This window comes from Eleginops maclovinus, chromosome 3 (genome assembly GCF_036324505.1).
Source record: "Eleginops maclovinus isolate JMC-PN-2008 ecotype Puerto Natales chromosome 3, JC_Emac_rtc_rv5, whole genome shotgun sequence".
Lineage (NCBI taxonomy): Eukaryota > Metazoa > Chordata > Actinopteri > Perciformes > Eleginopidae > Eleginops > Eleginops maclovinus.
In genome coordinates, this window is record NC_086351.1 from 11,180,309 (window position 1) to 11,198,471 (window position 18,163).

General features: G+C 43.2%; 1 protein-coding gene across 1 annotated transcript; it reads left to right on the forward strand.

Moving 5' to 3' along the window:
• Window positions 1-1,007: 1,007 nt before the first annotated feature.
• LOC134862114 (cingulin) lies at window positions 1,008-13,893 on the forward strand. The gene is given in 21 exon segments (XM_063879828.1): window positions 1,008-1,310; window positions 1,985-2,843; window positions 2,950-3,047; window positions 3,230-3,299; window positions 3,418-3,513; window positions 4,159-4,280; window positions 4,492-4,603; window positions 6,618-6,830; window positions 7,522-7,670; window positions 8,398-8,518; window positions 8,607-8,721; window positions 8,724-8,818; window positions 8,977-9,198; window positions 9,273-9,521; window positions 9,621-9,791; window positions 10,020-10,181; window positions 10,430-10,603; window positions 10,743-10,861; window positions 11,456-11,564; window positions 11,679-11,842; window positions 12,335-13,893. Coding segments are annotated over 20 exon segments (3,558 nt in total). The 5' UTR covers window positions 1,008-1,310; window position 1,985; the 3' UTR covers window positions 12,474-13,893.
• Window positions 13,894-18,163: the final 4,270 nt, after the last annotated feature.

Genomic DNA, 18,163 nt, shown 5'->3' on the forward strand with positions numbered 1-18,163 from the left:
TGCTCCCTGCCAGCTAGGAGTGCAAGTTTTGGAAGGAAAGTAACCCATTGTGGTTATTTTTGACTGGAATTGCAATTACGATATGATTTACAATATGAGTCAGACATTTATCAGATATACCCTGAAAAATATATAGGAATGATTATGGTATTTTTCTACTAAACCATTTCATAGGCCGAGGATTACCTTTTTGTATGCAGGGACTTCTCTGCAGCACCACAATACTTTCAGATATTTTCACATGTGTTCATATTTCACCTTCGGCTATCTGGATATTGTACTAAACACTCCATTAATTGTGCAGTCCTTCTGCCAGATAAGATATTTTCCATCATGCTTGCTTCAAAGTTGTTTATTGTATAAATGTTTCTCTATCACAGCAGGGAAAAATAATATTTCCAGTCTCATATTGGCTGACTGAGGTTTTTCTTGGCTTTACATGGTTCTTGACTGCTTCATACCGCTTCCAGAATCTGTACGGATGTAAATGTGTGAGTCAATAATGTATGGGTTCATGTGTTAGGGTTATCTTGTTCATGGTTACTTTGGTAGTCAGTTCTTTTTATGTGGGAGACAAAAAAAAGCTTGCCTTTAGGTTTTATCACCCGAGGCGCTGATAAAGGAAGAGCAGCAGAGTGTTTCCTCTGGATCTCTCTCCCCTCACACTCCCTTTCACTCTCCAAGCCCACTTTCTGTCTCACCTTGGAAAGCTGTGGAGAGGAAAGAAATGGTGCAGAGGTCGGGGAGGGAGTGTTGTAATAGGTTTGTTGTGAATTTAATGACCCGTACCACTGTTGGGGATGAGCAATGTGACGACACACTAGACGGCCTCTGCCAGGGTAGAATCAGGACGGTTCAGTTTAGTGCTGTTGTTATGCCAGTGACGTATCAGGCTGACAATCACTTGTCACGACAAAACCGTCACACCAAGGTGTGACCCGCTTAAATAGTTTCATAATAACTCACCATAGCAGAGCAGTAAAAAGGGAGGATTAGGGAGGGAGGGAGAAAGTGGAGAAACTACAGTTTGGAAGACTGATAATAGCTCCTCACTAGTTTCTGCCGTATCTCTCAGGAATTAAGCTGTCATCGTTTTGAAAAAGGTTCAGTATCTGGCTGGGAAACGTCCAAAAGGTTAGGAAAGCTTTGTTGGTCAATACAAGGGGAAAATGATATGTGGGTGTGTACGCTCAGGTTAATGACTAATGGAGAGCACCTGGAACAAAGTCCACATAAGCAGCCAGAAACCAGACTGAGCATAGGCTGTGACCCTTGGAGGACATCAGGGTGGCGTGTTGCCGGGTGCTGAGGTACTCTTTGTTTGATTTCACATTTTAAGGGAAGAGCTGTTTTATGGGGACCTGACTTTTGGTTGTTTAGCTGTCCTTCCCCCCACCTCCTGCTTCTTTGACGCTGCTATTGTGAGTGTAGCTCGACCGATACTGGATTTATAAGGCTGAACTGATAACACATCTATTGTCCGGCAGTAACCAAACATACACTAACACTCTTGCTGCAGATCCCAATTGTATTTTTAAAGAAATGTGGCCAAGTTACATACTCAGCAGGACATTATTGAAAAAAAACAACTTGCCAGGCCGCTGTTGGACAAACTGTGTATTGGTTATGCTATTTTTGGGATTTTCTATAATGTAAGCTTTTGTTCCCTTATAGGCCAACACTGATACCAATAGTTCTGCAATAAGCCTTTATCGGCAGGCTGATAAACTGTATCTGTGCACCACAAACTGTCGGTTTACAGAACACCAACAGTGCAAACACACCTCTGCTAAATCCTGAACACACAAGAAAATCCCTTTTGTTGTTTTGAGGTAAATATGACCAGGAATGACTTTCTTTATTATAACAATTAATTCCTTTCATGTGGAATTTGTCTTTGCTCTGAACCAACAATTGCGTCTTTGTGTAGGATAAATGTAAATCTCATGCTTGCTTCATTCTCCCTACCTCTCTGTGTTTCCAGCATGAGCGCACCATCTTCAGGTCGGAAGACCCCGGTGGACCACGGTGTCCAGATCCGCTTCATCAATGACCTCTACGACAGTGGGGGTGGGCAGCCAGCACCCCAGCCCAAGACCAAGACCAAAAACAGCAACTCCAAATATGGCGTTGCGGTCAGAGTGCAGGGCATCGCTGGCCAGCCGTACGTGGTCCTGAAGGACGGACAGAAGGGAGACTCGTACGGGGTCCAGCTCAGGACCCAGTACCCCTCTGGTTACAGTAGCCTTCCCCGGAGGAGTGAGAAGGGCGAGCCAGGGACAGAGGTGGGTGATGTAGGGGGAGGAGGAGGGCAGGGAGGGGCACTACGCCGGGCCCAGTCCCATGGGTCTCTGCTGGACAGGGACGAGGAGGGAAATGAGGCTTTCCCCCCGCCCAGGCCACCAGGGGATGGGAAGTCCGGCAGTTATGGGAATCTGGACGGAGGAATCGGAGTAAGGGGGGAGAGAGAGCAGGTTCGGCGTGTGGGAGGTAGAGAGGGGGAAAATAATACGTGGGACGGCTCGAACAGAGCAGGGCTCAACGGATCAGTGAGGGGCGGTCAGTCCTACCCTGACCCTCCTCAAACCAATCAGAGACTGACTCCTGTCAACAGTCTCATCAACCGGTACGATGGAGGCCAACAGAGAGGACCCCCTGCTGAGCACCGAGGTCCCAGAGCTACCTCTCCTGTCCTCACCCCCAACCCCTACACCTCCCCCCAGTCCTCAACTCACAGCAGCCTGGGACGCAGCCAGGTTTCCACACTCCCGGGACATGCTGCAGATCAGTGGACTTCTCCAGGAAGATACCCTGCTGCAGAGCACAGCCGCTCCGAGGCACACGTAAGAATCACATGTGTAACGGTTTGTCGTCACAGCTGATTTTAAGTGACTTCTCAACACCTAGCATGCAACATTGCAAGAGTAGTTTTCTGATCTATGTCTCAAGGTGACCCCTGACCTTTTGCTGGACCAGGGTCGGAGTGCGGAGGCGACCGGTGAGGACGAGCAGATCATGCAGACCATATACAACATCCTGAGACAAGGGTATGGAGCTGCTTGTTGTTAACGATCGTTTAGGTTCTTTTCTGTTTGCCCAACATGTATTGTCTGTCCTGGAAGAATCCCTCCTGGGTTTTTCTTTCTGAGGTTTTTCCATTTTTGCTGACCTCACCCAAAGGTAATAAACAACATTTATTTATTTTTTGTCCATTTTTACCTTCGTTTAGGACCAGCGAGAGTGATGTAGTCATCAGGCACAAAGTCAAGGCCATCTTCCAGAAGATTCAGAATCTCAAGGTTTGTCCTGTTATTTTAATTTTTTTTATCTAATTCGGTAAAGGGATGTTCATCCAGCGTTTCTCAAAACCAATAAATAAATAGTATAAGCAATCTGCTTACATTACAATTTCAACAGCCAATAGGAAGAGCCCAGGAAGAGTGGATGAGAGAAAAGAGCGAGCTGGAAAGAAAGATGGCTGACCTACAATCTGCCCTGCAGGCGGAAAGAAGGGTAAGCTATTATTGTTTTTATTGATAACCGTTTCAATACTAACAACATTATAAGAAGTTCTGAAATGTAAGAAGATGTAAAGAAGCATGTGAGATATTTGGGTTGTAACTGTAGATTTATCCTCTTGGGTGACCCACCAAACATCCCTAACTCCACCGCTGATTGGAAACGCCTCCAGAGGATGATTACCTTCACAGAGTAACCACTTCAAATCGGCCCTGATTAAATAACACGCATGAACACTTATCAAAGTCTTCTCTAAACAATGGCGATCACATGAAGGAAATGCATGCTGGTTGGTTGAGAATAGGAAGCTGTCCGCAGAGTTTTTATGTCTTTAACTAATCGTACCATGTGGGCTGGGAGTTCCTTGAAGTGTGCTTCAGATTAATCCTCACATTAATCCCTAAAGCTCTCTGGCCTGCACACACACAATACTCTAACTTCAATAAGGACTCATTATATGCTGGTTTAAGGAAGGTGGGCAGGTCTTAATCTCTAATAGCTCCTAAGAACTTAATCCCTGATGCATATTGATCGTGGGCAAATGCAAGCTTGCTTTAACATTGCCTTGAATCCACCAGAGCTGCCAGACGCCTTGTGTTTCACTGCTCTCATTTATTCATCATGTCTGCTTGTGCCCAGGACTCTGTCTGCAACTCTGATCCTGCTCTGAAAGCTGAGCTGGAGTCCTGTCTGGATGAAAATCTGCAACTCCAGGAGATGCTCGACCGGAAGCAGATAGAGTTAAATGAAACCCAATCAGAGTGAGGACAGGACAGCATACACTCACACACACAGGAAAGCTGAACGGGGCATGGTACAATTGTCTGAGTGGTGCATGACAAGCCTGCTTTGTTTTTAAGCACAAATTCCTCACAATTTCAAGAATCAAGCTCAATACTCATACTAAAAAAAAACAAGCATGCCATAGTCACTTGGAGTCATTCAGGAGTGTGTGTTCTCTTTTCATCGCAGGCTGACTCAGCTGCGTATGGACAGAGAGAACGCAGAGGTGCGGGTCAGAGACATGGAGGACCAGCTGGCTGAGCTTCAGGATGAACTGCGAAGAGAGGGTGGCAAAAAGACGGTATGATAAATAATATGCCACTCAGATATACAGGGAGGCCTCATTACTGAAACTACTACTTTGTGGTCTGGACTAAAAACAATAACAGACTACAAAAGGACAACGAGTGGTGCTGAGGAAGTGTCTGCATCGCTCCCAGATGAACTGAACACATTTTATGTACGCTTTGAGAGGCCCCCGGCGGTGGAGGCACAGAAGGCCCAGGATCCCTGCTCACTGGTTTTAACCAGTGCATATGTGTGTAGATCTCTGAAAAGGATCAACACACACAGGGCTCCTGGACCTGATGGCATCCCTGGCCGTGCTCTCAAGGTGTGTGCAGTTCAGCTGGCAGATGTGTTCACAGACATTTTCAATAGGTCACTGCTCCAGTCTGTAGTCCCCACATGTTTTAAAGAGTCCATCATTGTCCCTGTCCCCAAAAAGACAAAACTCATCTGCCCAGTTGCACTCACCTCCATCATCATGAAGTGCTTTAAGCGGTTAGTCAAAACTTTTATCACCTCCTCCCTCCCTGACTCACTGGACCCCCTGCAGTTTGCCTACAGAGCAAACAGGTCGACGGATAATGCCATCTCCCTCACCCTCCACACTGCCCTCTCCCACCTGGACCAGAGGAACACTTATGTGAGAATGCTGTTCATTGACTACAGTTCAGCATTCAACACCATTGTGCCCTCCAAGCTCATCATTAAGCTCAGGGACCTTGGGCTCAACAGCGCCCTCTGTGACTGGATCATGAGCTTCCTAACGGGCAGATCCCAGGCAGTGCGGATGGGGAACATCTCATCCTCCACCTCGACCCTCAACACCGGAGCCCCTCAGGGTTGTGTGCTCAGCCCTCTCCTCTACTCCCTGTTCACGCACGACTGCGTGGCCACACACAGCTCCAACACCATCATCAAGTTTGCTGACGACACAACCGTCATCGGCCTGATCACAGACGGCGACGAGGTGGCGTACAGAGAGGAGGTCAGAGCCCTGACATCTTGGTGCCAGGACAACAACCTCCATCTCAACGTCAGCAAAACAAAGGAGCTGATTGTGGACTACAGGAAGAGGCAGAGAGAGGCACACACACCCGTCACCATCAACGGGACTCCTGTGGAGAGAGTCAGCAGCTTCAGGTTCCTCGGGGTAAACATCAGTGAGGACCTGACATGGACACATCACACCAGGGTCATATCCAACACGGCTCGACAGCGGCTCTTCTTCCTCCGCAGGCTGACTGGCTGCATCACCGCCTGGTATGGCAGTTGCACCGCCCTCAACCGTAAGACTCTACAGAGGGTGGTGAAAACTGCTCAGCACATCACCAGGACGGAGCTGCCATCCATGGAGGACCTCTACACCCAGCGGTGTAGGAAGAAGGCCGGTAGGATATTAAAGGACCCCCATCCCCCCAGCAACAATCTGTTCTGTCTGCTGCCGTCTGGCAGACGGTACCGCAGCATCCGGACCAAGACCACCAGACTCAGGCCTAGTTATATACCACATTCTATAAGACTGCTGAACTCCTGAGCTCTGTGAATGTCTACTCACATCTGTTATAGTACACACATACATATATATATATATATATATTATACACATCTGCCATAAATATCTGTTATACGTAATATATGCATCTGTCCATACCTCCTCATTCAACAGTGTAAAGTATTTAAATACTTTCAATGTATTCCACATATATATATTTGACATCCTCAAATCTTTATTGTTGTTATTGTAAATATTCTTCTCTCTTTTTGCACAATTTTATTTATCTTATTTGCACCATGTATGTTGAGTTGTTGGAGGAGCATGGGACATAAGATTTTCATTGGTCATGCTGTGCATATGACCAATGAAACCTTGAAACCTTGAAACCTATAACCTGAGACTCAAATCCAGACTGAAATGCTCCTCAAGCAGCATATAGCATCATAAAACTTCACAAACATCATGCAGAGGGATAAATATGCGATGTAAAAATCAAGGCCTCATGTTCGTACCGTGTTCCCTGCGTCCTTAGGATCTGATGTCCAGTCAGACGCAGCTGATGGAGGTGTGTCAGCTGAAACAGAAGCTGGAGGAGGCGCTGAGGCAGAGAGAGAGGGAGCTCACGGCTCTCAAAGGAGCTCTGAAGGAAGAGGTGGCCTCCCATGACAAAGAGGTGGAGGTGCTGCGGGAGCAGTACAGCACCGACATGGAGAAGCTCCGCAGCAGCATGGAGCAGGTTTCTCAGGTGCGTGCACAGACACAGAAGCCAGCGCTTCGTTACTGAGAATAATATGAGCAAATCAGTCCCTCAACAGCAGACTCCATATGCCAGACTCTGAGGCCCGAGTTTACCTGCTTTTAAATTTTTGTGATCGTACTTTATTTTGGCTTTTAGTAGATTTTCTTATTGATATGAAGATTTACAAGAGCCAGTCTGTAGAGCATCCTCTGCTTACTTAAAGATATCTTAAAAGGGTGAATATTTATAAGAAATCATAATTCCTACATGTAAAAATATATAATTATTTCCTAATTAAGTCCAGTTATTTATATTTCTCATAACTGTATCAAGTTAATTATTATTTTACCATTCATATAGAATAACACGCTGCATTCTGCTTTGGTATCTCACCAAACATGCTCTAATTTATAGCTTTAATTCCCTATAGCACGCACATTACAATTACCTCTGTAGACAAACACATTTAATCTGAATTACATATCTGTCTACTATGATGAAACTCCCCTGAAACAGCCTGAAGACACAAACACAGGAGTGTCAGCAGAGGAGAAGCTGCATGCTCTGCTGCATAGTGCGTGCTCAGCTCCATCTCTTCATTAAAGCAGTGCGGAGTCTCCTATAGTAGTCTATATTTCTAAAAGTATTTATGACTATGAAATGGTCGGGATATAAACGACCATGTCTCTTATTTTAGTCCCATGCAGGGATCGAGGCAGAGCGGCTGCGAGTGAATGCGTCAGTCCGCTCCCTGCAGCAGCAGCTGGAGGACTGCAGAGACGAGAGCAGCCACTGGATGGAGCAGTTCCACTCCACCAGAGACGAACTTCGAACAACCAAACAAGAGTGAGTTCACCTTCACCATCAATTCATATTCCCTGCCTGGATTTAAGCTTTCCAATGCTAACCTGGTCATGGGTGTAGCTAACGTCTTTTCATGGTTTCTCCTGTTCTACTAATGTGTTTCCATCTCTCTTCTTTCGTCACTGTTCCCCCCCCTCTCTGTCAGAAAGCCACGCAGCAGCCCTGAAACACCGTGAGAGTTAAACCGAATATGTGTTTGGATATGCCGACGTGTAGATGTGGCTAACCGTGCTAACAACTGTCTGACTGTAGTTCCAAGGCCATCCACACTCATAGCCCTAAATCAGGACTGAGGACATGTCTACATGATCCAAGTTCAAATATAAACATAAACACAAAGGTCCCAATTAAAGTCTGGATCATACGATATTCAAACATTTGGCTGCCTGCGTCTACGCTGTCCTTACAGTGTAATGATTTATCTAAGCTGGGTTGTGGATGATCTTAAATATCTGTGTTTACCCCCTAAAAAATAAGCATTCTCTGGACTTGGTTTCTGTGAGTTTGTCTGACTGTAGTAGTAACAGGGAATTCTGATTTGTTGTTGCTTGAAGACTTCAAAATGATGTATGTGTTTGTTGAGTTAGAGTAAATTAAGCTCAGTTTAATCACCTTCACAAGCCAACTACTCCGGATCAGTAGCAGTACTTACACTACTTTAATATTGTACATTGTGTTCGGCTCAACTGTGTTTGGATTGTATTTTCAGGCTCCTGCAAATCCGTCTGGAAAAAGAAGAATTTGAGGAGGAACTAAAGGAGGTCCAGGAGAAAGTGAGCACTATGAAACAACAGAAACCGGACACTGGACACACAGACACTCTCAACCAGGTGAACACACACTCAGCCACCCGTGATCTGTGACATCTGATCTGCCTTACAAAGATTCAACCACCAAACTCTCCCTACTTCTGTTCAGGAACTTCAGCGGCACAAGGACGATCTTCAGAAGGCTAAGTCTGAGGTGGAGAAGCAGAGGACGGCGTACGACAAAAAGGTCATGGAGGTCATCTCGATAAAAAAATCTCACCAGGGACAGAGGCAGAACTGAAGTACGAGATTGACAGGCTGAAGGACCAATTACAGAAAGCCAAAGAGGAGGTTGCAAAGGCGCAGGAGAAAAACAAAAAGGTCAGTTCAATCTTAGAGAGGTTATATCAGTATACATGCAACAAATGACCAAAGCTAGCACAAGAACGATGGTAATGGGATTGGTGCAATTCTGTACTTTAATCTCCATCCTCTATTTCATTTTTGGTCTATCACTCCCTTGTCTTCAACACATATAGCTCCCAGACCCAGCAGTCATCTCAGACCTGGAGCAGAAGCTCAATGAGACACGTGGTGAAGCTAGTCAGCTCAAAGAGAAGCTCTCATCAGCTGAGGAAGAAGTGGAGGCTGGTAAAACTCGTCTGACTAGAGCTCAGGCGGAGGTTAAATCGCTCCAAGATGCCCAACAGGAGCAGGAGGAGGCCAACACACGTGTCAAAGAGAAACTCTCACGGTTGGAGGTAGGTCACATTCGCTCGTACACACAGTGTGTTAGAAGCCCTGAGAGATATTTAAGCCTCTGTGGTTTCCTCAGGCTCAGCTGCAGAACAACGCCACAGAGAGCTCAGAGGCGGAGATCGCCCTGCACTCTGAGGTGAGAGGGTTACGGTCTGAGCTAGATGAGGCCAAGAGGAAATCATCTAGACAGAGCCAGGACAACCGAGAACTCATCCTGCGCGTGGAAGACCTGGAGAAAGACAAGGAGACATTCAAGCAGACCTTCACCCAGCTGGAAGAGACCAAACGACAGCAGGACAGAGCTCTGGAGAAACTCAACAGAGAGGTGAGAAGGAAAGGGAAGTGTCTAACTGAGAGGATTCACAGGACAAATAATTCACCCTCTTTGTTTTTTCTCCCCTCTCCTTCCTGATCTGTCCGTCAGTATGAGACTCTTACAGTTTCCTCTAAAGAGGAGTTGCAGAACATCCGGGTTCAGCTGGAGGAGCAGAGAGAGAAGGCACGCAAGGAAGTGCAGGAGACGCAACGCCACGGAAAAGATGCTCAGAGTGAACTGGAAAGAAGTCTAATCAATCTGAGGAGACAGGAGGAAGAGGTGTGTGTTTTCAGTCGTCACTTGTTCGCTTGGCCTGGTTGTTGTATTTATTATGAATGTCAGCTCTGAATGTTTCAATAGCTTTGACACTGAAAATTCATGGTGCGTGCTTGACTGCTGCTATCCACTTGTCTGTGGGATATAAACGTGCAAAACCACACATATTTATTTCATGGTAATGATTCAGTCTGGCATTTCTGTCTCTGATATTGTGATAAATCTCAATAGATTTCACGCCAGAAGAAAGAGCTTCTTCTTACATGTGAGGAGAGAGACAACCACCAGCTGGATAAAGAGCTTCTGAGCAACAGACTGCGTCACATCGAGGGAGAGATGGAGGCCAGCAAAAACGCCCAAAATGAGAAAATCCGGGAGAACCGCATCCTGGAAGTAAGATATGAGCATCAGCTTACCTCCAGAGTTTGGCAGAATAAACAATGACTCTCTACTGTTAATAGATATGCTCTGCATGTCAGTATAAGAGTGAGCATATTTCTGTAGCTGTTTCAGCATATTTCTGACATTTATTGACATGCTCAGATTATCAAACTTGGTACCATCAAATCTCCCCCTGGGTCTTATCTGGTGCACGCTGTCTCCTTTATCCAATTAAGATTTGATATCTTCTTTTCTCGCAGGACAAGCTGAAGCGTGTGGAGCTGGAGCTGGAGGAGGAGAGAAGCAGCGCAGAGATGATGACAGACCGAGTGGCCAGGAGCAGAGACCAGATCGATCAGCTGCGCTCCGAGCTCATGCAGGAGAGATCCTCCAAACAGGACCTGGAGCTGGACAAGAACGCCATGGAGAGACAAGTACGTAACACATGCAAGACATCTGTGTTAGCTGACGTTTGTTATCATCAGTAACTGGAGTATGAAGTCTGCCATAAGACACCTACCTAGGTGAGTGTATTGAGTCTACCGATGATCTGCTTTGTGTCTGTGCCTGCAGCTGAAGGAGCTAAGGAGTCGTGTGGCCGACATGGAGGGCCAGTCTCGCTCCTCAGCAGGAGTCTCGCAGCTGGAGAGCAAGATCCAGGAGCTGGAGGAACAACTGCGGAATGAGGAGAGGTACAGTGCAACATGCAGATCCATGCTGCACTCATCAGATATTTTTTCAGGATCTTAATGTGTTTCCTCCCCTTGTTGTTTAAGTTAATATCTCAAATTTGTTTTGAATACATTCTACTGTAATTTGGTAGATGTTTGGTTGGGAGATAGTGGATTTTCTTCATGTCACTAAGGACTGTAACTAAATGCATTTACTCAAGTACTGTACTGAAGTATTATTCTAAAGTACTTTAGTTTTTATTATGCAGCTTACATTTTGGATGGAACAATAGAAAGTGGTTACTCTGCAGAATCAGAGAATTAATACAAACTTTATATCAACTAATACATGATGATGTGGGCTAATAATATGGATTAAGATACCTAGCAGTGTATAAAAGCTATAACAATAGCCCTGCCTTTACCCTCTGCAACATTACTGATGCTTACACATTTATACACCACAATTTATAATTCATTTATATAATATATACTGAACATATTACGTTGAAATGGGCCGTTCTGTATCATGAGTATTATAAATGTTGCACTTTTAAGAACATTTTGATGCTCGTAGTGGCATGCTTACAAGTGTAATGCTTTTGTTCTTGAAAGGGAGAAGAACTCTATTTTGGCGTCTCAACGTCGCCTGGAGAGGAAACTCAAGGATCTCAACATGACGCTGGATGAGGAGAAAGAAACACACACTGAACAGAGAGACCAGGTAAACACATGCACCCCCAGCTGTGTGTCAGTGTGTTTACTCTGACACAGAGGACTGCAACAACACCAAAAGCAGACGCAGTTAAGCTACACTGTGTCTTTTTTTGTGTTGCAGCTCGCTCTGAGAGTGAAAGCTCTGAAGAGGCAGGTGGACGAAGGAGAGACGGAGCTGGAGAGGATAGATGGCCTGAGGAGGAAGGCCCAGAGGGACATGGAGGAGCAGATGGAGCTCAAAGAGGCCCTGCAGACCAGAGTCACAGCCCTGGAAACTGAGCTCAAGTAAGCGTTTCCTTTTCTTTGTATCCAATTTTGTCTCTCATCCAATTTGCTCCTCACTGTGCGCTTATGCAACACACTTCCTGGCAGACAGATTATCACAGCAACCTGTGAGTGAGGTACATAATCCCCTCCTCATGCTGTAAAGTCAATCAAACTGCATGGAAATGACGTTATTACTAGCAAACCCAGATTCATGGTCTGTTACACACAATTACCAAACCTGGTATAATCTCACACCGCCTCCCGGAGGTGCAGTATTTCACAATGTTAAACAAATCCGCAATCACCCACGTGTGAAAAGTATTTCATTAAACTGAAAGACACATTACTCACCTCCTAGTGTCAAGGAGATGTGGTTCCCTTGTATTGCCAGCAGAGGGAGCAATATGATCACCTGGCAACACTAACGTTTGTGAATAAAGCAACTGATAAATACCATGGGTTTCAACAGTTATTGATGGCATTGATAACTATAATTGTTATGTGTCACAGGAGGAAAGCTCAGGCAGCAATGCGCCCCGCTTTGGACTCATCAGCCCTCAGTTCAGACGACGATGACGACAGCCTGTACGATCGCTCCACCATCACCTCTATCCTCACTGAGGGCAACCTCCAGACCAGCTCCTGCTAAAAAAGCACTTCAGGGACGGGGTGAGGGTGGGAAAATGTAGCACTGATAAGGAAAAAAAGAGAAGGTTAGCTGCTTTTTAGACTAGAAGTCAAAAGGCAGAATGGCACACACTACAATGAGGGATGGCTGCTTGGCACTTACATTACATTTTAGAGGTCAGTAGGGGACCTATTTTCCACACCAGAGTGAATGGGAGGAAACTTAACATCCTCTGCATTTCAGGGTATTTCCTTCGGTCTACAATGTACACTGTACTCCCTGTACAGTTGGAACAACTCAAGGATTCATAAATCGAACAAAGTAATCGCCTGGATTGCAAAGAGAGAATTATTTTTTTTGAAACAAAAAATATCCTCTTGCGTTTTTAAATACAAATTGAGTATGTCGAACCATTTCAGGGCTGATATTCTGGGTAAAGCACTTATGGTACGAAGCCTGGCTTTGACTGAACAATCAAAAATACTCTTCATCTCTCAACCTGTTGGCTCTGTAGGACTGAACTCACGCAGTCTGTGCCCTGCGTACGCAGATATTGACCAAACGCTAAAACTGAGTGCAACCATGATTGCCACGTAGCGGAACAAAAAAAACAAGTAAAAGAAATCTAATTATATATTTATTCTCACGCTGGTTTTTCCGAAAGTTTATGAGCCTGACCGAATCTAAGGGTTCAGTCCTCAGAAATACTAGTTTGAAATGAAATTCTGAGTTTGTTTATGTAGAACTAAATATATTTTCACACTTTGTTTTAATATGTCACTTCTTTGTTTATTCCACCATCCAGACTTTAAGTTCTATACATGCGATCAAAACCTCTTGTTGTTAAAATGGTTTTGAATAGTTGTGTCCTTTCTTTTATGCTGTATCACTGTAAAGCAGTGATGATAACTGTGAGTACAGATGGGTCCTTTTGTAACGATATCTTAAAATGTAATGAAAAAGTAGTTTTTCCAGTAAAAATAATTGCCAAAATATATTTCTGTCCAATAAAAACATTACACATGTTTTTTGTATAAGCTGCACAATTTCTATGCATTTCCATACAGAGAGTCACTAAAATATATTCTCATCATTTCATTATGATGCCTTAAAATGGTTGAAAATAATTGTGTATGTTATCCGAGTGATTTTTATAAAATGTTTGTATTTAACATTTAGCGATTTTTTGTTGTTGATTTTCGTTTACTGTTTGAACAATCAGAGCAATAATAACTGTATTACATTTTGTCTCCGCCTGTCCTTCCATTGAAACTGGAGACTGGTACTTATTAGGGGTGTTGAGTATAAAGCTGTGTATTTGAACATGTTGGTACATATGTCATTGTTGACTGGGAACAGATTCACACTGTGACTGTACTTCACATCATAGATCCATTTTTCTATTGAATATAAATGTATCCACAATAAAAGTTAAACTGTTCATGTTGAATCGGTCTGTGTTTATTGACCTGTAATAATTACAGAATGTTATTCAGCTGGTTTTACTGCATTGCTTGGTTTCTGTCCATTTAGGGTGTTCATTTCCTCATACTGTAGTTTTTTATTGTTAGTACATTTCCGTTTAATAGGAGTCAGATATCACTGGCTTTATGCCCACCAAAGTGAAAGATTACCCAGAACATTCCTCCACTGTGCCAGCGGATTTCATCGGAAGCTCAGTCTGCTTCAAAACAACAAATCTGCACAGACCCAGATACAATTGGATTTGCAATAAAGTACACCAATACTAAAGTCCATTTAAGAATGTTATTCATCTTAAAATGTGATGGTTAGTCAGTACTGTATTGGTAGCTTGAACAAAATTGACCCCTTATTGCACATTTAATAGTATGATTTATTTGAAGCCATGGGGAAAGACATGCATAGTTATTGCTAACAGCTCGATCCTCATTTTTAAAAGTTTCCTGTGTTTGGTAACACTCCAAGTAATGGACGCAAACTGCACACTAACTTTTTAAAGATAATGATCCAAGCAGATTGGAAGTTTATTATGAGTGCTACAATTCCTATGTTTGAGGGAGTATACTGTGCGTGACCAGATAACAGAGATGGATCATGTTTTTGTTTTGGCTGCAGGGCGGTGCACCTTTGGAATTTGAGCACTGTAATCTGATTTCCACAGAACTGTTCCGCTGTGAGTTTTTCAACACCACCCACAGGAGATAACTTAAGCGTCTACTAGTTAACATCAATGTGACTTCAAAGTAATTGACTCTGCGTCCTGTACCCTGCTCTAACTCACATTGCCTGTGTGTTCACATCAGACTGATTACAGCTTTGTCTTTTTTACATCTCAAATACTGGTTGCAAACGACAAATTGCTGTTTAAAACCACAGGTGAAACTATCACCATTAAGTCCACCAAGTCCACCTTTCTAAAGGTCCTGACATGGTACAGGCTACATTGTATACTGGCCTACATGCTCTGCTTTCAAAAGGTGTGTGGAGTTTGATGTGTCCCTTATATCCTCAGATACTTTTTGGTATACAACATTCAAACTGCACCATATTTACTGTACAGTGTGCTGTCCTGTCATTTTCTGTCCCACTGCAGCCACAACTTTTGTTGTTTTGTCCTCTTATCTATTGGCGCAGTGTTGCTTTTGTCAGCTCAGCTCGCTCCATGTGATGATACAAGTAGGACACATTCCCATTTGTGGACATACTCAAACATTCATGTGATTGATGTGTTCACACTAACCTAGGTAAATACAGTACAGTAGTTCAGGCCTCTACTTTACATGGTACACTTCAGCCTTCCCTGTAGAAAAAAGGTATCTATATCTGTATCGTGCACAAAACCTACCAAACTCTTAATAAGGAAATCAGCCATTGAGTTCACTAATGCCAGTGAAGTGACAGAAAAAACGTAGAAGAAATTCTGTTATGTTTTTTTTATTCCTATTCCAGTTTACCAAGTGTAAACCTGAATGAAATTTGGATTGGGCAAAGCAAAATATATTTCAGTATTACAGAGGCCTGCTTTCCCATTTGCGGACATACTGTATTCACAGATTAACACCATCATTCTGTTCACGCACACAGGCATAAATAATATGGGCCTACATCTCTTCATACTATCATAAATGCAGGGATTAATCCTCCACTGACTTCAGAGAGGTGGGGAAATACCAAACAGCCCTCATACCACACCCTTGATAGATTTCAGACAAATAACAATTTCTGTTATTTGTAGCTTGAATTATGCAATGAGGATCATCTTCTGACAGCGCCGCAACTGTTGATCCAAATCATCTATAAATGTCTGAAAAAGCAGAAATAAATCTGAGCCTTTATGTGTCACGCCAAAAATATTTTTATGGTTTTAGGCATTTGTTTTTCCTACATTTACAACAACGATAAAAGTCAGCACCCTGGAGGGTAACTTCACAACCACCTTTGGTTATTTACGAGTTTACTTCCTGTTTGGCGCATTGGTACACCAAACCAAATGTTGTTTTATTATTTAAAGACAGAACAGGGACGCCTGGGTCTGAGAAGTAAACAAATCTGGCTGATTTTGAGACTGTACCACCCATGGTGCTATTGTGTGATTGAACTTCAAAAGCTTTTTGTTTTACCTCCCCTAGTTGTTGGATATTCATCTTGAAATAATTTACTTGGAACAATTACAATGGCATGGATTCCAGCCTTCAATATACGCTGTAGAACCAGATCCTGCTTCCCTGATACTACACTCCCATCCAGAGTGACCAAACCTGTACAGTGCCAACATGTTTGGGTACACCTACCTGTTTTGTTCGACTATCAATAATGAGGGAACATACTTTCCATGGGTGCGAAGGGGGCCTGCATAACATTCCAGGTTTCCAAGATTATTCAAACCTGAGAGTTGATTTGCCAAGAGCTGGGTGTGTTGTGTTTTGAAATCGCGTTGTGTTTGCTATTACATGTGGTTGCTCTGAAATAAAGCAACCCCAACTTACGTTGATTTCCATCTGCCTCCATGTGTGTGGGAAAACAAGTCTTTTAGGCTTGGATTGTATTGAGCTAGTTCACACACACAAACAAGAGCAATGTGTATTAATTGTTTTTGCTCTAATGGTAGAAAGTTTAACTGATGAAAACATAAGGAGTGGTCGGTTCTATAAATATATCTTGTGTTCAACCGCTCGAACTGGTCAGGCCTTTGGTATTGAGAAATATACTATGGTTATAGTGTCATCGATGTGTTCCATTAGCAGCCACTTTGTATGACCACATAGAATGTGTCACCATAGTGCACGTTTAACCCTTGACCATCTGTTCTCCTGTATCTAAAATATGAGCTTTTCTGCCTTATTAGTCACTCTCCTGCACCGTTGTCTCAGATGATCCAACTTGGTTTAACATTTTTTGTGGTCTCAACATTTCATTTAAATAATAGTTCATTCAGCAATTGTGTTCCTTTTGGTGACTAACAACAGCAAAGATGTATTTTTAAATAACGGCTTTCTACAAAATTGTTGCCATTTCCACTTATGAGGGAAGGACATAATGCCAATGTGTTTCCATTAAAGTGAAATCAAAGACGTTCTATTTGTTTCTATGGACAAGAACTGTGTGAAACTTGAGAATTAAATCTACATATAATGTAAACGTGACATAATTAAAATGGCAAATAACAATAACAGTAACAAAAAAATGAAACAACAACATGCTCAAATGTTATTCAAATGGATCACAACTTATATCAGGTGTTGGAGGAGTACTTATAATTTCTTGTGGTTTTCTACAAACCAATACTGACTCCTTTTCAAACAATATTTTCAGTGTGACGATGTATTGCAAAGGTTGCAAACACAGGAATAATTATTAACATCAATTTCGATCCAGTTTCAAGTGGGTGAGGTTGTATTGTCCGTGCTGGCTCACATGAATAGCTGTGACACCGTAAATAGAACTGGACCATAATTAATTATATTAACTACACCTGTGTTTACCATGCTATGACGTGTGCAGAATGGCCGCTGTGAAAGGACTTATTCTTTATTCATTTGGTTTTAAAACCATCAGCGCACACTGGGATATCTATATGCGTACTTCAACAGGGTCCTATAGATGGCATATTCAGATTAAGTGTCACTAATTTATTAACTATATATTATAACTCAAGCTGTGCTCCTATGGCACAGGTTAAGAAGTCCATTGCATGCAGAACACAGGCAGAGTGAACAGGAGTCTGACTCACAGGGTTTAGTCTCAGCCGTGGATGTATGTAAACACAGAGACCTTCATAACTGTCTGATCTGTGGATCAGTCTGTCTGAGTGTGGTCGACTGTGTGATGTAAACACATTGTTGTGACTCATATTGTGGATTAGTTTCAGAGACACATGATGATACTGTAGTAAGTGTTAGGTGTGTTTGTTGCATGTGGGATGGTCCCATTCCAAACGATAAATCAGCCATTAAAAAATAACAACTGGTCTGTTGTAGAAGTTAACCACATTCTTGGTTAGTAACCTATTTGTGTTAATAGATATCTTGAAAAATTCACTTATTAAGTACCCTCTGCCCTTTGGGAAAACATTAACAGTTTTTGATGGTGTCCAGTGAATGCAATAGCCACATTTGTCTTCTTCTGCACATTCTTTCTGTGTGTGCTGTGTTTCTTGCTGGCTCAAATTAACTTAGTGTCATCCCTTGAATGCCACCGTGAGCTGTTGTTTGCTACAACCTGCAGTAGCT